The 22148-nt window shown below is 41.3% G+C and overlaps 1 protein-coding gene across 1 annotated transcript in view; it reads left to right on the top strand.

Moving 5' to 3' along the window:
• The window catches only part of MED12L (mediator complex subunit 12L), a 314505-nt gene that overhangs the window by 33338 nt on the left and 259019 nt on the right, over nucleotides 1-22148 (top strand). The window contains exons 4-5 of the mRNA XM_057315807.1: nucleotides 3220-3411; nucleotides 8019-8178. Of these exons, the coding sequence (XP_057171790.1) occupies nucleotides 3220-3411; nucleotides 8019-8178 (352 nt within the window). The remainder of the gene's footprint in view (nucleotides 1-3219; nucleotides 3412-8018; nucleotides 8179-22148) is intronic.

Genomic DNA, 22148 nt, shown 5'->3' with positions numbered 1-22148 from the left:
GTATGTACTTTTCCTTGAGGCTGAAGTATTCATATTAATAATTAATGGACAGATAACATTCCATCATTTATGTGCTATAATGACCTAAACCTGCTAGCATATAGCAAGGAGCCTGTTGCCAATTTCTTATGGTTATTTATGAAGAGGCTGTAGTCCTATTTGAATGTATAGCTTTTGTTCTTGAGGATAAATTTCTGGAAGCATATTTACTTGGGTAAAAGGTAGTCTGTTTGGGCCGCCATAACAACATACCACAAACTAGGGGGCTTACGCAACAGAAATTTGATTTTCTGAGAAAAAATGTATTTTCTCACAGTTGAGGGGGCTCTTAGTCCAAGATCAAGGCGTTGGCAGGTCTGGTTTCTTCTGAGGGCTCTCTCCTTAGCTTGTATAAGGCTGGCCTCTCTCGTGCTGTCCTCACATGGTCTTTTCTTCATGTGCTGTGTGTGTATTAGGTGTTTCTTCTTACAAGGACATCAGTCCATTGGATTATGCCCCGCTCTTATGACTTCATTTGCCCTCAACCTCTTTAAAGGCCTCATCTCCAAATACAATCATATTGGGGATTAGGGCTTCAACATCCGAATTTTGGGGGAACACAATTCAGCCCGTAACAGAAAGTATGAATGCTGCGTGTGTCTCTTGATATGAACTGCCAAATTGTTCTGTTGTATCAAGTTTTATGTCAATTTAAATAACTGAATAAATGGAAATAACACCCATTACAGCTTCTGCTGCTGCCAACCCTTCCTGTGAGATTTACTCAAGGATTCAAACCTTCTGAAGGGAATTTGAGCTTATAAATATGGAATACATGAACTATAGTGTAGTCCCTAAACTTTTTTCCAGTTTCTTATAGAATTTCTTTCTTTCTTTCTTTCTTTCTTTCTTTCTTTCTTTCTTTCTTTCTTTCTTTCTTTCTTTCTTTTTATTTATTTGACAGAGACAGCGAGAGAGGGAACACAAGCAGGGGGAGTGGGAGAGGAAGAAGCAGGCCTCCCTCTGAGTAGGGAGCCCGACTTGGGGCACAGGAATGCGGGGCTGGATGACTTGAGCCAAAGGCAGACGCTTCATGACTGAGCCACCCAGGCAACCCTAAAATGAATTACTTTCAGAATAGCTTTGGATTCTGAGTTTCAAATTAAACTATATCTCTCATACCTTGTTGGAGGGAGTTCAAATGGGTATGAAGCTTATGGAGGGGAATTTAACAATGCTGATTAAAATTACAGAATCGTACAGTCTGAATTCTGGAAATTTATCCGAAATCTGCAGCTGTGCATGTATGAGATAACAAATAGGAGAGGTTTTTCATTTTAATGTGATTTGTAGTACAAGTTTGGGGAAAACACTCCAAATGTCCGTTAACAGGGGTCTGATTATATACGATGTGGTACACCCACACAGTACATTACTTGTGAAAGTGAACAAGAAATTCTCCATATACAGATGTGGAAGTCTCTTAGACATTTACTTAGTGTACATGAAGAGGTATACATGTAAAAAAGAGAAAGTAATATATTCATGTTTGTGTATGTGTATTCACCTGAAGAAACCCTGGAAAAGACATAAGAAACTAGCCAATGTGGTTACTTGGAGAGGTAGGCAATAGAACTTGGGAATGAGGCTCTTTACTTTTTTTAGGTTTGGAATAATGTGAATATAATATTAAGTGCATGGTCATGTTTTGTTTTGTTTTGCTTTCTCTCTTTTAGGGAATTTGACTTAGTTTACAGTGTGCAGTGGTTCCCAAGTTTTGTTAGGATGTAAACTACACATACAGTCATATGTTCCATTGTTATTAAATACAAAAATTATAATTGTTAAACAGATTGCTGACTACTTTTTAAAAAAGTTTTATACCTTTATTATGATTAAAATACTCCTACATAATTGCAAATAAGAGGCCTTTTAAATTTAAACAATCGGTGTAAGTAGGGCTTTTAAGACCAAGTATTGATTGAGAAATTTAAAATTAAACAATTTGCCGTTGGCTGCTTTTTCCTAAACAACTGGTGTTGCTAAATATTTGCATTTAATTTATTTCCTGTTTAAACGTTCTGCAAACATTTGCTTAAAAAAAAAGTAAAGCTCAGATCTTTTTTCTAATTACTCTAATTTTTTATTACCATATTATATTAACGCACCAAAATAGACTTTTTTGTCCATAAATCACAAGGGTCAAGGAATGCCAATTCACATTAAGAAAAAATGTACCAGCTTTTCACCTTGGTAGATAAACTTGACTAATTGTTTACAACTGTGTTCCAAACTACAGACTAATTGTTTATTGACTCGTTAGCGTTAACTAAGGTGGTGATTCTTATTTTGCTTCACCAGGGCAGGTCTTTTATTTTAATCACGGCTGCCACTATCTGCTAACCTTACTTGTTGCTTGTATCATATTAAATGATTCCCAGGGAATGAAGTAGGATTCTTGGAAATACCAACAAGTTTTCTGTGGATTCACTTACTTTTTATGTATTTATCCCTTTCCTTCTTGTGCCTTTCTTCCTCTTTTGTCCTCTTCTAATTTGGTTAATATGAAAATGCCACAGTCGTTCACAGGAACTCCCTTTGCTACTTTATTCCATTCAGAGCAGGTAACACTAGCTTTCTCTTGAAACGCTTGTACTCTTGAAATTGGCAGCCTAGTTAAAAATGTTGAATACTTAATTTAATTGAACCTTTTGTAATTTTCCATTTAAATACATTTTTCTAGACTCTTTTTGAAAAGCACTGAGTGTAAATACAGAGTTTTCTTTTCCAAAAATATATGCCGTTAAGATGAAACCAGAAAAAGAATGATTACTGTGTGATTACTAGACTTTCTGCTCTTGCATGCAACACCTCTCAGGACATATATTCTCTCCAAATGTGTGTGTAGTCTGAAAAAGAAGTTCAGCTGAAGATTAAAGCAGAACCCATGCTCTGGAAATTTATTCAGGATGTAATTAATTTCATCATCTCAGAGATTTTCAAAGGCTCTTCTTTTTTCCTTGAACCACTTGTTAATAGTGGAACAAAAGTGCTGTGGGAGTTTTTACATTATGTTAGTATAAGGAAGTCACAACTCTTGGCTTCAAGGACTTACATTGCCACTTTATTTTCTGATTGGCTGCTTGAAGATATTCTCCTAAAACAAAAATAAAATACTGTACATTACTAACATACATACTGTCTTCAAATTTTTTTCTTTTTTTTCTCTCATTTCCACAGATTGGAGCTTATTTCAGCAGCATATTAGCTGAGAAACTAAAGCTTAACACTTTCCAGGACACCGGAAAGAAGAAACCACAAGTTAATGCTAAAGATAATTATTGGCTGGTTACTGCTCGATCCCAGAGTGCAATTCATAGTTGGTTCTCCGACTTAGCAGGAAATAAACCACTTGCTATTTTGGCAAAAAAGGTATTAAGTATTTCTTACATTGTTTTAATTATGGTCTTCTAGAAATCACCATGTTTGAGCTAAGTGTTCGAGTATATATTTCTTTCCCCCTGTTTTTTCCAAAACTCAAAGCACCAGTGGCAGGTACACTGTACCAGGTGTGTGCTGCACGTAATGCTGTTTCTCCCTTTATTTGAATGGCATGTGGTTCCTAGCACATCTTGACCTAAACATTCCACATGGGAAGCAGTGTATGTGGACTTTATTTATTTATTTCAAGATTTTATTTATTTGAGAGAGTGAGAGAGGGAGCAAGAGAGCAAGCACAAGCTGGGGGAGAGGCAGAGGGGGAGGGAGAAGCAGACTCCCTCCTGAGCAGGGAGCCCGATGTGGGACTCGATCCCAGGACCCTGGGATCATGACCTGAGCTGAAGGCAGATGCTTAACCAGCTGAACCACTCAGGTGCCCCCATGTGGACTTTAGGTGACGAGTTTTTTAAATCGAGAGTAGGCAATAGGACTTCATTTATTTCCATTATATTTTCAGTTTTCTTAGGCCAGGATGTCCAAAATGTATCATTCAGAAATTCTTGCTTTGATATTACTCCTTGTCTTGAAAAGTACCAGTCCAAATGCTGAAGCTAAGTCTCCTTCCTAACAAGTAAGATTGTAGTTCTGGGTGTGCTTGAAAAACTTCTTTGAAAAAGTTTTAGAACAGAATGGGCAGGTTTATTTATAGCTTCCCGCGATCTCTGTCTTCTTGCATGCCTTTGAAATCATCCCACGTGTCTTTCTCATCTGGCCTGAAACCCTTTAGTCTTAGGGTGTCCATCTTCTGTTCTTGATAGTGTTATTAACTAGTGTGGTGTAGGCCTGGTTTAAAGGAGAGCTCCTTTTTGTATTTCCTTGTTAGTTTTCTAAAGCCTGTAGTTCCCATTGGCTTTCTTTTGCTCTGGTGCCGCCATAGCGTCGTGCTGCCTTGTGAGGAAAGGCAGCTGAAATCCTTGAAAAGCACGGCTATCAGCATAATTGCCTCTCGCTACTCAGGTTCGTACCTGTCTCAACACAGGCTGAACCGTGTAGCATTTCTTCCCTGGGAGTGAACATTTACCATGTGGACCCATGATGACCTGTAAATTGTAGCTAAAGGCCCCATAAGTCAAAAGGCATCCTTTGATATTTGATGGCTTTCTACCAATAGTTCATACCCTCCATGTTGGTTAGGACCTTCAGTTCCCATGTAGCCAGCCTCATGTCTTTTTTTTTTAGGTTTTCTTTTTTTTATAAGCTTTTAGAATCACTTTTGTGTGTGTGTGTGTGTGTGTATATATATATATATATATATATATATATATATATATATATTTTTTTTTTTTTTTTTTCCCTGAAAGCAAATATTGGTGAGGAATTGATGGCCTTGCTTTAGGGGTGTAGTGGTTGCTCATCTTTTAGGGCAGAGATGAATCACAGTGCAGTGTATTAGCCATTGTTCTTCTCTTTATTAGGAGCTGCCTCTGGCCAAGTCAGGTGTTCCTCAGGTAAGCCCTGACATTAATTCTGGGCAAAGTTAAATGTTCTTTCTTTCTGTTCTTTCTTTTCTTTCTTTTTCTTTTTCTTTCTTCTTTTTGTAACACCATTGACTATACCTTGAAGTAGTCATTTCTTGGGCATTTGAAGAGTTCCTCTCTTCTCTCCTCCCCTCCTCAGCATATCATATTCTTGAGATGGCAAAAGCTCTTTTAGAGTTGGGTAAAAGATTGCATTATCTGCATGTTCTTCATATTAGAAAGTTCAAATACTTCTTTAATTTCTGGCATTCATCTATGAGATGGCTTAATGTAGACGACCTTAATTTTCCTGCTAAAATCTTGAGTTCTCTTCCAGCTCTGTTCTAGAGTTCAGAATAGTTTCCTGTATGAGATAGGTCAAGTTCCTGGGCCTGGTGCTCCATTATTTTACAACTCCACAGCACTCCCAAGTATTTAACCACAGAGACGTCAACAGTGCCTGTGAAGGGCCTTTTAACTCAATCACGGTCATAGGTAGATTTGGAAAAACAGACTTATAGCCTCTGGATATCCTTCTGGCTCTCGAACAGTTCACTGGGTATGACATGCTCACTTCAGGTGACGTTGATTACTGTGGCCTCTGGAATTTCCTTGTGCCTCCACTTCTGCTTGGTGAACAGAGTGTTGACAGTGACATCCATCCAAGGGGAAAGGCGCTACAAGGTGATACAGCCCTTTTGTGGATGAAAAACCATCCCATGCTAGGTGTCTTAGTTTTCTTTTACTACTTAGATGCAGCTCTAGCTTGATTTAGAAACGAAACAGCTGCCCAGTGATTGCCTAGGTTCAGTTACAAGTTAAAGTCAGATGGTTTCTTTGCTGAAAATGGAATCCGTGACTGTAAGGAAGTCATACTTCAGTCACTATAAACATAATTTCCTTCCTCAGTTGGTCCAAACTGTAAATTTGATAACACCGTCAATATGTGTCTTCTTCCTTAATTAAAACCTTCACATCAGTTCTTCTGCATTTTGAATCCCTTGATTTGAGCCAACCATTTCTTCCAGTGTTCTGCCAGTAGGGGCAGTGAGCTGGAGGTACGCCTTACCTTGTTGATGGTAAGACCTATGGCTCAGTTTTGTTTGCTATTTAATCTAAACATTTCACATGTTCAGATTTTTATTTTCCTCCTGTCAGTTGTTGTTCAAAAGAAATCCTTTGGGCATCTATAAAAGATGCTATTAGTAGTGTTTCTTTGGAGATGCTGCATTTACTTTTTTGCATTTGCCTATTTTTTAGGCCTTGATCTTGTACTCTTTTGGTCCATCTGAATGAGCGGCAACCTGACCTTGACAACTAAAATTTAACTCTCTCATACTGTCTGTTCTAGTGAGAAGCAGCAACTCAGGTCTTGCCCTGAATATAGAAGCCTGTGCTTTTCTTGTCCCTGGCTTCAGCGAGAGTCTGTAAACCCAGAGTCTTGTGCTCCATGAAAGATGTGCCTTGTAAACAAAATTTTCAGGAAATTTTCTTGTTAAAATGTATCAGTGTGGCCTAGGTGACTTTCATCTCCCTTTTAGGTATGTTTGTGCAGTGTAGCTGCCTCTGTCATGGGGGTTAGGTTTAAGGTCAGCACCCAAGGCAGGAATCGTACATGACCTAAAGTCTATTGAATTGCCCGTGAAAGACAGTGTATGGACAGCCGCATCTCAGTGTCCAGCCAGGAAGCTTTTCCTTCAGCATTGGGGCAGCTTGAATGTTTCTTCGGTAAGAACCAGGTGAAATAGCTTGTTTTAAAGGGCTGTGTACAAAAAATACTTCTCTTTTAATTTTGGATTATGCTTGGTTCCAAGCCCATGAACAGTCAAATTTGCAACATATGAATGATACAAAATATCTGCTGTCTAAAGGAGGATTTGACTAAGAAAAATGCCATGCTGTAACACTCAGCTGGTTTGAAGTCTTTTGATATCCAAAGCAAAATCAAGCTAGAGTATGGGACATAGAGACCAGGGCTCTTGATAGCCATGGTTGTAGTGTCCAGGATCCTTTTAGGAGCGGGTCAGGATCATGACTTGAAACACAAAACACATTTTGGTTGCCATCCAGAAACCTTTGGAATTGGTAACAAAATAAAAGCTTCTGGTTTTGATACATATAATTCTTTTACTTTACCCTCTAACCACCCTGTGGGGTGGCCAGGGTTGGGTTGGTATTATCCAGTTGATAAATGAAGAGCCTGGGAGTAATGGGTTTAACCATACAGGCTGGGGGCCAGGACCGGAGCACGGAGGTGGTAGGGGGAGTAGTGGATGCTTACTGCTCCATCCTGTGCACCATGGCCAACATACTCTGTCCACTGTTGTACTCCACCTTCGTAAATTGAATAGATGATATATAGATGACTGGCCTGTTGCTAGGATATTTAGGAGGAATTCTAGAAGAGTTAACTTCGGAAACATTCAGTGGTACATAGGGATGCTAATTTGCTAAATAGTATACCTTCGTGGTGTGGAAGAAGTAATGAACTGCCTCAAGTGCCTACTTTCAACCAGTGAATTAATTAACCAGCTATTTCTAGCTCAGTGTTTATTAGGCAGATTCACTGATCCATCATTTTAGCCTCTATTTTAAATTTTGGGCCAAAGGCACTTTGGAAGCTTTCTAGAAATTGTTACTATGAATGTTACAGCCAGAAAGCTTTATACAAAAAAAAGTGTTTGATAAAAATGTGGAGTGGGGACAGTTTTTCACTTGATCATCCCTTCCAATTTTGAGATAAAGTCCCTGGAGTACTGTCATGAAATTATTTTCCCTATTTTGTTGAGATGACGAGTAGCTTTCAGCATCTGAGAATTTGAAAGTAATTTGTTTTTATAAATAAGAAAGCACAACTGGTAAAACTGTTGTCAGTTGCTAAACATAGTTTTGATTCTTTTAATGAAAAATTGCTTAAAGTTTTTGGTGTTTAAGCTCAATGTAGTGTTTGAAAAGCCATCAGTGACCTATTTTCTTAAAGGCAGCAGGGACTTAGTGTCTTTCTTTTGCTTTCCCTTCCTTTAGGTTGACCTCATGATGAAAATAATGTGTGATTTTTATAAATTTGTGATTTCTTTTTAGGTTCCAATCCTTAGTAAAAAAGAAGATGTTTTTGCATATTTAGCTAAATATTCAGTGCCAATGGTTCGAGCAACGTGGCTGATCAAGATGACCTGTGCCTATTATTCTGCTATTTCTGAAGCTAAAATTAAGAAACGTCAGGCTACTGATCCTAATTTGGGTAAGTGAGACAGTACGGTACATTTTACATTTCATCATTGATTGTACGAGGACTTGTTGCCCGCGTGCTCTAGCCGTAGCCCGGCGAGTGAGGCCTGAGGAGGTCCATGGGGAGGCTGCAAGGCGCTCGTGGCGCACACATGGATCCCTGTTCACCCAGGTCCAGAATCCTGATTCCAGCAGCAAGTCATACTGCTGCTAGCTCCAAAACACGTCCTGCATCTAAACAGTTTTCACCACCGCAGCTGCCGACGTGCTGGTTCCTGCCACTGTCACCTCTTGGCTGGATACAGTGGCGGTCTCCTAACTGTCTCCCTGCTTTTCCTTTCTCTCCTCACATTGTAGGCTCCAAACTGCCACTCTGATCACTAAGTCCGAGCCCCACACATCGTGTCCCTGTTCATAACCTGTTAATAGTTTTTTACTTTAATTAGGATAAAGGTCCAGATCCTCTCGTGCGGCCACCGAGGCCATCCATGCCTCGCTCTCTCTTTCTACGATGTTCTGCCCACATTGCGTTCCTTGTCCCCTCTGACACGCCACGCTCCTTCCTTTCTCAAGGCTTCTGCATTTCTTCTTTCCTATACTTGGGCAGCTCATCTCTGGTATTCCCACACCCCCTCTTCTTAGAGCTGTTGGCTCAGGCCGTTTCCTCAGGAGGTGTTCTTCGGCCACCTACCTAAATAACATTCCTTTTTCCCCCCTTCTGCCCATTTATGCTTTCAGGCATTCTTATTTTATTCACAGTATGTTTCACTATCTGAAATTATCTTTAAAAAGTGCTGTGTCTCTCACCCCTCCCTCCCACATGCACTGGCCTATGATCGTGGTAGGTTATGTTGAAAGAACTGAAGATTGGGGCGCCTGGGTGGCACAGCGGTTAAGCGTCTGCCTTTGGCTCAGGGCGTGATCCCGGCGTTATGGGATCGAGCCCCACATCAGGCTCCTCTGCTGTGAGCCTGCTTCTTCCTCTCCCACTCCCCCTGCTTGTGTTCTCTCTCTCGCTGGCTGTCTCTATCTCTGTCGAATAAATAAATAAAATCTTAAAAAAAAAAAAAAAAGAACTGAAGATAAACAGTTTTTAGTCAGTCTTCACTCTTTTGGTGACTAGACAGTGATGCCTTAAGGTGGTGCTAAAACAGTGCTTAGTAAAAGATTGGATTCTCCAGCAGAAATATGCACAGAGGATTACATGTAAAGATGTCCACTTAAAGATGAGGTTTACAAATAATTCCTTATGAAATGGAAACATGCTTGTGATATTACAAGGAAGACCCTGGCTACAGAGCTCTGAGGAGCAGGGTCCGAAAGTGCAAATGTCCTCAGATGCCAGGCAGTGTCCTAAATAAGTGAGTCCAGATGTGCGGTGGCTGGGAGTGGTGGGTGGTCCTGGCGAACTGGGCAGTGGAGCCCACTCTCAAAGCATGGAAAGTCAATCAGAACAAAACAGAAAACATGGCTAGATTCCATGGCTGCCTCCTTTGGAGTTCATGTTTGCTAACACAAATGTGAACTGTATTTCAAAACAAAACTGTACTGTGTATATATTTAAATGTGTAGGGAAAAAATCTACAGAGTGAACAGTGGTTATCTCTTGAGTGCTGCTTTCGTAGCAGTCTTGTTAACTCTGTACTTCAGATTGTTCTCATCAGCTTATTATTTTATAGGGGGAGACAAAAGAAATGCCCCCTTTTTAAATGACTGAAGCTCTACATTCTCATAATATTAGTGCCAAAGTAGATAGAATAAATGGTCACGTTTCTCTTCTCTCTTCTTCATATTTTCCTTCTTGAACTTTTCTTCATCCATACACAATAACAAGTATGTGCAGTTCGTGTACTTACATGTAGAGTGAGCGAGAGTGCACGTGCCCATGAGAGTGTGAGAGAGCAAGAGCATTTATAATACTTCTCTCTAGAATCTGGAGATCTAGTTGCTTACCAGCTACCTCTACTTTGATGACTAATGGGTATCTGAAACCTAGTATGTACAGTCTTGATTTCTTGCCACCCCAACCTTGCTCCTTCTTTCTTCAGTCTTCTTCTTAGTAAATGTTGTATGTAGTCATGGGGGTGGGTAAGGGTAGAAGTGCTATTGTCCTTATGGGCTTTTATCTTTCTCTCAAAATTCTACATTCAGCCCCTCAGCAGTCTTGTCAGTTTTACTTCGAAAATCTAATCCCAATCTGAGAATGTCTTCCTCCTCCCACTGCTGAACCACCACCCCCACCTCTGCCCGTGCTGTTGCACGGGCCTTCAGCTGATCTTGTTTCTGTTCTTCTCTCCTGACAGCTTTCTGCTCTGTAGCCAGAATGCTCCTGCTAGAACATAAATCATGCCACACTCTTATGCTCAGAATCCTCACCTGGCCGCCGTGCCTCACTCAGATGTGTACTCCACCAGCATGCGCGGCCGGCACACAGGGTAGCCTCTCCTTCCAGCCTTGAGACGTCCATGTGGCCTGCCACCTCCATGCACTGCACCTTAGCTCAGATGGCACTTCCTACGAGAAGCCTTCTCTGATCACTCCAGCCAAAATGTCCCTTCTCCGTCACTCTCTCTTCTTGTCCTGCCTTATTTTTTTTTTCATTACTCTTAGTACCACCTCATGTTATATTTTAATTTATTGATTACTTAATGTACACTCAGTTCCGACTATAACATTTCTCCATGAGAAACTTTGTCAGATTTGTTCCGTACTAAATCTCGTAGGAGAGTACCCGGCATATAGAAGGTGCTCAGTAATTTTTAAGATAAATGAATAATTAGGACCGAAGTGTGTGTGTGTTTATTTGTCCCAGTTTATAATCCTTGAAACTTGTAGCATCACCAGCTATATAGACCACTCCTCCTTAGGTTCTTTTCATGTTTTTGTCATTTGTTCTGTTAGTATTTTCCTTGATGTTCAGTTTAATCTGATTTTAACTGTTAGAAGAAAGGGAAAGAGGTGCTCATACAGGAATGATTCTGCCCATTGAAATATAATTTTAGGAGAAATAAAAGTCTGGTAGACCCTCATCATTTGCAAAGAACACATAGGTAGAGTTTTTAGGAACCTCAGATAGGAATGTATCACCAGACCCATATGATTTCCTCTGCCAAATGGGAGGAAGCCTAGCTCCAGTTTCTAGCTAAGAACATCAGAGACTTCATGCATTCATTACTTTTACCATTAATTTTCTTACTAGTGTAACCAGTTGTTTGGAGGGCGGAGGATTATATTCTACTCTTCCCCCAGAGCTAAAATTTCTATTATTTGTACACCCATGATAGATGGTTAAGTTCACCTACTAGCTGTGTTTCCATAAGACACGTAACACACGTGAATCTGTTTTTTGACTCTGTTTATAGAGTATCACAGTTCCTTGGTCTTTGTTTGTTTGTTTTTTTTAAATAGCACGACTTGGGGGGGGTGCAGAGGGGGAGAGAGAATACTAAGCGGGTTCAACACTGGGTATGGAGGGCTTGATCCCATGACCCTGAGATCATGACCTGAGCCGAAAGCAGGAGTTGGTCGCTTAACCGACTGAGCCACCTAGGTGTCCCTCTTCATGTGTATTTGTAAGTGCAAATGTCAAATACATGAAGATCAAGTGCCTAATAAACCATTTTTCATGGTAGAGTATGAAAACTTTGACCTAAAAAATGCTTGAAGTTAAAAATAAGAATATTTTAAAAAATGCATGAATTTTGGGAGTTGACCCCTAACCTCTTAGGTCTAGCATCTTGGAAAGAGCTTTGGGCTTTACTCATCCCAGCTCTGCCACTAAGTGCTGACTTAAAGCAAAATCCTTAGTCTCTCCAGACAGCAGTCTTCTCAGCCTTGATCCAGTCCAATCCATGTTGCCTTTATTTTCATGCCTTTTTAGTCTTCTTTTAATCAAGAACAGTTCTTCAGCCTTTGTTTTCCTTGATATTTTTAGAGGGCACAGACCAGCTATTTTGTAAGATGTCCCTTGGTTTGCATTTGTTCAATTCCTTGTGATTAGATTCAGTTATATACTTTTGGTAGGAATACCATGGGAGCGTACATCATATTACATTGTCCCAATACTATTGGTGGTGGTAACTTTGATCATTGGGTAAGGTGGTGCCTCCCAGGTTTCTTCACTACAGAGCTACTGTTTTATCCTTTGTAGTTAATAGCTAATTTAACTATGTAGATATCTAGTTCATTTTTCTGTATTCTTACATGTGTTTTAAAACGCTCACGTAGCATACTGTTTTTACTATCTGCAGAGAGCGCATGGTTTCAGTGATCTGATCTTGGGTTTCTAGCACCCTGTTACACCTGATAGCATTCACTCTGCTTTGTCTTCAGCACTTTCTTCAGCTTCTTTAAGCAAATTACACAGTGCAATTGGAAGCATTTGGCTGTGTAGACCTAGCCATAATGTAGCAAGTTTCACACTCCAAGCAAGCTATACAGCCAAGCAACTACACACATATATATGTGTTGAATTGGATTAAATTGCATACACTTCAGAAGATTAACTTGCAGTAATAGGTTCTATGTTCTGGCTTTGATAGTGAAAAGAATCATTCAGCACATTTGGGGCAAGATTGACTATCAAGTGTCACCTTTTCCTGGCAGTGGTTTTATGACTTCTGTTGTCTTGATGATTGTTTTTAGGATTTGTAAAGTGTTTTCAGTAGAAATGGCCTTTATTCCTTTGTAATAGAAACATATGTTTTATTTTCAGTTCCCACATTCAATGTTGGAACAGAGCTATAAAGCACTGCTGTTTGATTTTATTGGAAGAGAGTTTTTCCTAAAGTTAAGTGGGCTAACAGCAACAAGGGAGCAGGCCCCGTTGTGTAAATTCTTTAAATGTAGCAACACAGCGATTGTCACTATCATTATGCAAAGAGTTACAGATCTAAAATGTGGATTAAATGGGTTGTTGCCCTGGGGAGCTTGCAGCAGGCAAAGACCTCCCCAGTATAGTGTGTACCCAAAAGTGAGAAAAGTGAGAGGGGCCTTGGGTTTCTGGGTGAGGTTTCATGTGTAATTTCAAGGCAGGTAAAGAAATACTTGGACAAACTGTAACATGAGGGCAGAGATTTTAAAGTAGAGGTGAAATTAGGGCAATTTAGGGGAAAAGGTTATAATTCTCAGTCCTTATGAGGCCTAAACAATAATATGTTATAGGTAGACAGCATGTTTAGCAAATGCTATCAAATAGGTTAGTGTTGTAGACTCAAGGGAAAGAACCCCAGACATAATGTATAGTTGGTTTTTAGAGTTGAGTGAAGGTTTTTTTTTTCTTCCCCCCAACCCTATCAGGTCCAATTTCCCCTTTCTTTTTTTTTATTTTTAAAATTTTTATTATTTTTTAAATTTTTATTATTTTTATAATTTTTAGTTATATTAGTCACCATACAGTACCTCCCCAGTTTTTGATGCAATGTTCCATGATTCATTATTTGCATATAACACCCAGTGCACCATGCAATACGTGCCCTCCTTACTACCCATCACCGGCCTATCCCCGTCCCCCACCGCCCTCCCCTCTGAAGCCCTCAGTTTGTTTCCCAGAGTCCACAGTCTCTCATGGCTCATTCCCCCTTCTGTTTACCCCCCTTCATTCTTCCCTTCCTTCTCGTACCGATCTTCCTATTTCTTACGTTCCATAAATGAGTGAAATCATATGATAATTGTCTTTCTCTGCTTGACTTATTTCACTTAGCATAAAACAAGATTGTTTAGGTGTCTTAAGATATTTTGAGCTCCCCAGAGAAAAGCATTTAAAATGGGCTAATACTTAAAAATAAGAAAGTAAAACTTGGAGTTAGAAAATTAAGGAAAGTTTTCAGCAGTGGAGATGCAACCGTAGAGTAAGTAGCGCAGACTTCGTACATTTCTTTGTAGGCGTGTTCCCTGTGATGAGTCCTGTTGTTGCTAAGCCAGCTGATCAGAACTGCCGAGCTGACTACCGTGTTTGCTGTCACGGTAGCCGTTGGTTTCTTGAGCAATCATGGAATGCCCCTCCCTGTAGGGAGCAGGCACATGGTGCTTCTTCCAGTCTTAGATTCAATCAGCTCCAGACTGTTCCTTGAGGGAGCCTTTCAGCCTTGGGCATACCTCATCCCTTGGCTGGTGGACCTACAGCTATGTTTCCTGTCGGCTCGTGTGCAAACAGTCCATTCGTCCCCACGTCTGCCAGGGTTCCTGTGGTGTGCTGTCATACCGCATCCCCCATTTCTTAGTAACTGTTTCCTAGGTTCTATGTACGTTCTGTTTTCTGATTTATTCAGATACTCTGTGAGAGAGGTACTTTATTCCCATTTCCCAGAGAGGGGCACGGATGTGTGGGCAGGTGCACAAAGCCCCCTGGTTACATGTACGAAGTAGGTTCAGAAGCCTGGGCTGGACACTGCTGGTCAGCGCAGATGGACAGAGAATGTAGTCACTGCCCTCGGGTGTTCACGGTTGGGGGTGGGGCATATAACCAAACAGTCCAAGTATTAGAAAAGGAAGGAAGAACTAGTTGTGAAGTGAATTAAATGCGGAGGGAGTCCCAAGGACTGGAAGCCCATGTAGATCCAGCGTCAGTGACGTTTGAATACCATTTTGAAAGAAGAGGCGTTTCGACAGAGTTGGGGGATGTTGTGCAGGGAAGGGCACTTCTCACAGAGGGATGGTGTCTGCAGAGAAGAGGGGTCATCAAAGAGCTGGACTTGTGGAACTGCCGGGATTTTCTTCATCTCGTGCGTTAGTTATCAGCGGGGTGGGGAGAAAGGGCTGTGAGGAGCCTCGTGTGCTAGGGGTCCCTGAGTTCTGTCTGGGGGATGGCGGGCAGCCAGGAAAGGACTTCCTAGTACTGTTATCGTTACAACACGTCTCCGTTTCTTGTCTGTAACATGGGGAAAATTATAATTGACAATACCTTCTAGGGAGGAAACGAGTCAGGCTTTTAAAGGGTTTAGAACAGTTCCTGGCACAGAGTAAATGGGGGAGGAAGTGTAGACTATAACTAGTTGCTACAATTGCTAGCCAGTATGTATTATTTTGTGTATTGTGCTGAGAAGTTTACAGACATTATTTGTAATCATAATCTTGCAGTGTCGGTTCTGTTATTCCATATTGTATACGAGAGACCTGAGTCTCAGTAGTTAAGTAACTGCTGGGGCTCCTGGGGGTGCAGTTGGTTGGGCGTCCGACTCTTGGTTTCATCTTGGGTGGAGAGATCGGGCTCTGCGCTCAGCAGAGTCGGCTTGAGACTTTCTCTCCTTCTGCCCCTCCGCCCTGTGCTCATGCACACACACACACACACACACACACTCTCTCTCTCTCTCTCTCTAATAAATAAATCTTAAAAAAAGAAAAGTTAAGTAACTGCTAACACAGATGGAGCTGGACTCACTGGGTGTTCGGTCTTCCCTGCTGTGACTCGGTGGTTGCTAGGCGGGAGTGGGTGTTGTGGGTCTGGGCCCCTTGGAGGCAAGAAGCGTCGCTGGGAAGAAAGTGGGAAGAAAGGTGCTGGCAGGGAACAGGCTGCAAGATTCCAGAGTTGTGGGCAGCATCAGAGGAATCAGAACCCTTATTCTTATGGGTTCCATGGGGTACAGGCAGAGCATAGCAAAGTCCAGGGTTCTGTAGAAACTCAAGAAAGTTGAAATTGCAAGAGGAACAGCTCTAATTTTGGCTAGGAATTGTTGGGTGTTCAATATGGTGAAAAGTGACAAGACCTATCGTGAGCATGAACTCTTTTTGGGGGCTACAGATAGATTAGAAGAAGCTTAAAAATGCTTCGTGGTTCAACTCCCCAGGGAGCTGCTCTGTTTACCCCCAGTCGTTTCCTCTGTACCCCTGAGGTTTTGCTGGGTCGGGCATTTATGTCAGAGGAGAGACTTTTCTTGGTTGACTCTTCTCTTAGAACTACTATCCTGATTGTCCCCAAAACACAGGGAAGAAGTAGCTACCTTTCTCGCACGCTGGATAATTAATTTGTGACATATTCACTGAGCTATTTGGGCTGCAAAAATAAACCCGGCTGAATACATAATTGACAGTCTGGTTTCTTATCTAAGCCAACCAGCTTACTTTCAGTTTGGGTTCTTGAAGACATTGCAATACTAACTTTTTTGACTCTAGGGACAAGCTTTTAGTTTCAAGTCAAGATTACCTCCACATTTTCACACTGTTCCTCGTTATCTCATTTGTCATAAAAGAGCTATCTGCTTTGCTTACTATGACAATAACCCTGAAGATTGGTCAGAAGTGCATGTATAAATGTAATTTAAATTCATGGTGTACTTAGGCCTGAAAAGTAGGTTTTAATTGGTGGGTTAGCTCTGGCTACCTGGATAAAAAATTCTGTAATAGAAGGATTGGGGCATGTGGGCTATGACTTTGGCACCTGCCACTATCCATTCCTCAGTAATTCACCTAAAAGTTTTAGCATCTATTGATAAACCAAACCTCAAATCATTATTATTGGGAATGGCTAGATGTTGGCATTCTCCGATAAAAATAAGCTTTCTCTCATCAACTGTGATAAATTCTTTATAAAAAAGCCAGAGTAGGGGCGCCTTGGATGGCTCAGTTGCTGAGCATCTGCCTTTGGCTCAGGTCATGATCCCAGCATTCTGGAATCGAGCCCTGCATCAGTCTCCCTGCTCAGCGGGAAGCCTGCTTCCCCCTCTCCCGCTCCCCCTGCTTGTGTGCCCTCTCTCGCTGACTCTCTGTCAAATAAATAAAATAAATCTTAAAAAAAAAAAAGCCAGAGTAAGTGCTAAATTCCTTTCCTTTGACCATCAATTTTCAGAGTAAGAATTGCTGTAATTACATGGTTAGTGGTGGTAAATGAGTTTCTCTTTTTTTTTTTTCTTATTTAAAAAAATTATCTTTGGTCATTGTGATGGGCTCATGAATTTTTATTCGTTCAGTATTTTATAGCCAGTTATGCTCATTCTTCATTTTAGTGTTCAGATTGTCCAAAAATCAGCCAGTGGAAGATGTTTCAAGCTTTGTTGTATCCTTTTCGACATGACACCTTTTTGTCTTAGAACACTATCTTATTTTTTGGCACAGAAGACGTCCCAGGCTCATCTTGTACTTTTTCTGCCTCAGATCTGCACTTCTTTCTAGTGGGGAACAGTGTTTAGAAAGCAAGATCTGGATGCTGAGGGTGTGCACTGGTACTAGGATGTGTGGTATCCAGGCTGTGTCAGTGGATGGATGGAGACACATGTATCTGTGTATGTCGTGCAAACGTATTGGAGATTATATTCTTACTTCCAATTTATCTTTACCATTTTTATTTAACATTAAATGTTTTTATTAATGTTTGATTTTATGTTTACTTAAAAAAATTCTAGGGATGCCTGGGTGGCTCAGTTGGTTAAACATCTACCTTTGGCCTAGATTACAATCCCAGGACCCTGGGATCGAGTCCCACATTGGGCTCTTTGCTCAGCAGGGAGTCTGCTTCTCCCTCTGCCTGCCGCTCCCCTGCTTGTGCTCTCTCTCTGACAGATAAATAAAATCTTAAAAAAAAAAAAGTTCTAATCAGGGTTAATGTGCTGCAGTGTAACTCTGCATTACTCCTCCTTGCTGTATGGTAACATGTCAGCTTTTTCCAAAGTAAAATGTTACAGCCTGTTTCAAGTTCGAATGCTAGTGTGTGATAGTGGTCGTGGTGCTTTGTGTGTGTATGTGTGTGTGCATGTGTATGTGTGTGTATGATCATTACGTTTTTGACGAAATCAAAGGTAATGTCTGCCCATGGATCCTTTTGAGTCTTTTAGAAAAAGGCACTCAGAGAACTTATATTTCACTTCAGTAAGTCGTGAGTTAAGAAAAAGGTTTATTAAGATTTTGTGCATTGGGGTAGATGCTGTGGAGAATTTTAACCAAATGGAGGCTGTGCTATGTGCCTTTAAGGGGCTATCGTGTTTTTGTGGAGAGAAGCCGTATTCCTAAAGCAGGGAGCAGTCGGCAGTACGTAATTACCTGTAATCATACAGGAAGTGATGGGAGATGAAAAATTAGGGAAGGTTTTCTGAAGGAGTGAAATATGAGCTGGGCCTTAAAGCAGTCTAGCCTTTAAGTAAAAGGAAAGTTTTTGTTGTTGTTTTTCGTTGCAACTTCAAAAGTATTTCTTGGTCTTAGATAATTGTGTTCCTTCCTGGCAAGTTGGGAGCAAATGAGTTAGGTTTCTAGATCTGTGTACTGTATTTGCTTGGTCTTTACTGCTGTCATTTCTTCTGGTTTTGTTGGTTTGGGGCAAATACCTAGTCTTGAATTTACTGTTAAGAACCCACTGCCACTCAGCAGTTTCTCTGTTTTCTAGTCAGTTTTGATGTTGACTCCTGCTTGAAATAACTAATTATCTTTGAGAAAATGCTAATCAGAATCCCAATTTAATGAATATTGTAGGTCTTTGTTCTTCATGGCTATTGGTACCTGCATGTACATTTACACTTGGAATGTATTATGCAACAAAAATATCTGTTAGAAGTTTTTAGTTTACAGACTGATAACCTATATTTTCATTTGAGGCACTCCTCCAGAAACCTTCCCAGATAGTTGGGTCTCTCCGGTTTACAAATTAGGGTAAGAAAATCTAGGGAAAGTGGGAAAACCAGGAATTCCATCGTGGACTTCTGGTTCTGGGTCTTGTTTGGTTTTCAGACTTTCCAAGCTGCTTATATGGATTGAGGGGTGACTGTGGAGCTGGGGTGAGGAGTGTTGGGGTGAGGTGTGAAGGTGCTTCAGAAGGCTCATTGTTTAATGAGTTTTTATTTGTTGTGCATCTTGCAGGTCAGTTGCTTAAAGCATAATGGAATCTTAAGAAAAAACAGCTTGTGTGAGATGATTTTTTTTTTTTTTTTAAGTAGCTTATCCATAAGGCACAGTATTCGAAGAGGGTAGTCAAGTCTCACTGTTGTTCCTCACGCTGTTTCCCAGCCGTCGCATCACAGGCTTCCAAGGGAATTGTTACCAGTTGCTTGTGAATCTTCTGAAATACATTTGTGTGTGTGTCTTTAATGTATGGTCTTATGTTTCGTTAAGAAAATTGGTGCCTGTTCCACACTGGGCATATAGTGGCCCTGTTCTTCTAAAGGGCTCCAGGCTACTAACTTTATAATGACTTAGGAAAGCTAGATCCTTTTGTGTTTTGCAATCTGCACTGGAATGTTAATTCCATGATGAATAGAAACGTTTTCTTTTTCTTTCTTTCTTTCTTTTTCTTCTTTCTTTCTCTCTCTCTCTTTTTTTTAAGACATTAAGTTTCAGAGTCATTTTCAGATGAAGTGTATATAATCTTCTAAATGAAATCCCTGGAATCAAGTGGCTCTAAAGTTTGTTTCAGCTCACCATTATCTGGGAGTGAAGGGATACCTGGAATATATTGACAGGATAGAAAACACATTAAGTTCAGGGTCAATAAATTACCAGTTGGAGTGTTTTTGTGAGAGTAACCCAGCTAAAGTGAATAGATTTCATTAAATGAATATATCATGCATCAGTCTTTGGTCTCCAGAAAAATAAAGCCAGGTGAGGTCTGGTGGAGAGCATGATGGGGATGGGTCTGCTTGGTCTGTGCCATGTGTAAGCATTTTTATGTTTTAGAGCTTTTTGGTCTAGAGTTACTTTACACGGTTATTTGGCAATATGATGTCTGTAGTATTTGTATTTGTGTTCTAATGAAAGACTTACCTGTCTAAAGCCTGTTCTGAAGTACAAACTTCACAGCAACTGCATTTAAGACTTAAGTAGTCAACACAGTGCTTTTACTGTGGAGGCTTGACTCAAGCCAAGCTGATGATGGAAGTAAATTCCAATGCAAAGTGCACAAAGAAAATGTCGTTTATCTTGCTCTGTAAATGATCAGGGCTTTCCACCACTTCCTTGGTAGCAGAAGCTGGGAGCGGAGTGATGATAATGAAACGTCCAGTGTAATAATTTAAGTAGTTCTGATGCCTCCGTGGAGCTGGCAGCAAATGTCTTTCTCCAGTGCTGCATCTCCCTCTCTCCTTCCACCCAGGTCCTCGGGGAGCCGTCCCTTTATGTCTGAGGCTTTAGTTGTGCGCGGAGGTATGTTCTCTACATAGGGAAGCACAGCTGTGGTTTCCTCACTGAGTCCGTGGTGTTGCTGTAGCCTTCCTCCCCTGGGGCAATAAAACTCCAGGCTTGGGCTCAGACGTGTGAGACTGTGGGGACCTGTCCTAAGGGGTTAATTAAATGCACCAGTTTAATACTTGTAAAAATAATGTGCCTGTTATTCCATGTTAGGAATATCTCACCATGGCCAAAGCTGCTGCTTATTCAGATATATGCAGGAATCTGAAAGGTTTTGCGAAACTTACCATATGATAATCATAGCGTTAATTTCGGACAACTCTGTCAGGCCCCTGAGAAGGGGCTGAGCCTATTGTGGCAGATGTTTTGTATGTGCCCGTCTGTGAGGACGAGACCCCTGAAGCTGTCCTTGTGCCGAGAAGTTGGTGGGGTGATTGATGTGTTGAATCAGAAAGTCTTGTTCTAGGGGCTAAAATTGGATTCTGTGGTTGCCAAGAGCCTTGGCTTCAGATGCTTGTATGGGCTTGATAGGGAAAAAGGACCACTGGAAAAATCCCTGAATTCAACAGTTAACATTGTATCCATCAGCGTGGAAACAAAAACTGGAGACCTGGCAGCCAGAGGGCCAAACTAAGAAAAGTGTCCGATTCTCTTCTGCTCAGGTGTGAGATACTCCCCCCACCTAGCATGAAGAAAGTTGAGGTTAGGAGTTGACTTGCTTCCTAGGGATGCTACTCTTGCTCCTACCAGCCCTCCCCTGTCAGCCCCTCTTCCTCCTTTCCCTCCCCAGGACCTTGCCACCCATTTCCTTTGTTGGCCAGTCTGGTCTCTTTTTACCCTGGAATCCTTAAGCATTAACTGTCACACAACCGTGCAGTTATTTATATATTGCCTTGTAATGGTCCTTATCCTTTTTGGAGTATTGTCCATCCTTCCTATAAATATATGATTCACTCCTTGGAGAGCTGCCCTCTGCTCACAGCGGTTGGTCGAACCTTCACCTCTCCCTCCAGGCTTCCTTCCCTTGAACTTCAGAGAGGAAGGAACTTCTGTCCCACTCCCACCCTGACTGATACTCATACAGCCTTTTCCACAGCAGCCAATCCTCCCTTTGCCTCCACCAGTGAGGTCCTACTTTCCCCTAAGGTGACTTCCTTCCCATGTTGTGGGCTCCTGCCTGCCCGGGCCTGAAAATCATGTGTCTGCTTCCTCTTGGGCATGCATCACAGTTCTAAGCATGTTTTATATCTCACTTAATTCTCGAAATAACCCTGTAGTCTTAAGTACACTTAGCAGCCCTGTGTTACAGACAAGTAACTGAGGCCCCCAGAGGCTGAGTGACTTGCTCAGGATCCCAAAGCTGGCAAGTGATTGGAGCCGGTACAGGAACTGTGTAATCTTACTCCAGAGCCTGTGCTCGTCACCACCACCAAGCAAGTTAACAGATGCTGGAGCTTAGACGGAGCGGGCTGGGTACCCAGTGAGGGCACAACCAATACTTCAACTGTGCAGAATAAACCTACCTACCCCTGGACTATGTCTTCTGGGTGCTTCTGTTGTCGTAATCACATCCTTTAAGGCACTGAAATCACATAAGATAACGGTCCCCATACCTGTGTTTTTACCCTGAGCCTTTTTCTGAGTGTCAGACCTGTGTATCCACTCCCTCTGGACATGTTTTTCCGTAACACCTCTCTGACACCTCAAATTCAAGTGTTGAACTCAGAAACCCCTGTAAGATCAATGGATTGTGTCAATGCCAGTATCCTGGTAGTGATATTGGACTGTAGTTTTGCAAGATGTTAGTATCTGGGGAAGGTAGGTAAAGGGTATGTCAGATCTGTGTGTAATGTTTGTTAAAACTGTGCAGAGTTTAATTAAAAAGTTAATAAAAACTGACTGAACTCAGCTGCTTCCCCTGCTCCATCTCCCAATTTCACA

The sequence above is a fragment of the Ursus arctos genome, unplaced genomic scaffold (assembly GCF_023065955.2).
Source record: "Ursus arctos isolate Adak ecotype North America unplaced genomic scaffold, UrsArc2.0 scaffold_20, whole genome shotgun sequence".
Taxonomy (NCBI): domain Eukaryota; kingdom Metazoa; phylum Chordata; class Mammalia; order Carnivora; family Ursidae; genus Ursus; species Ursus arctos.
The sequence above is the reverse complement of the archived record's forward strand: the minus strand, read 5'-3'. Positions and strand labels throughout refer to the sequence as shown.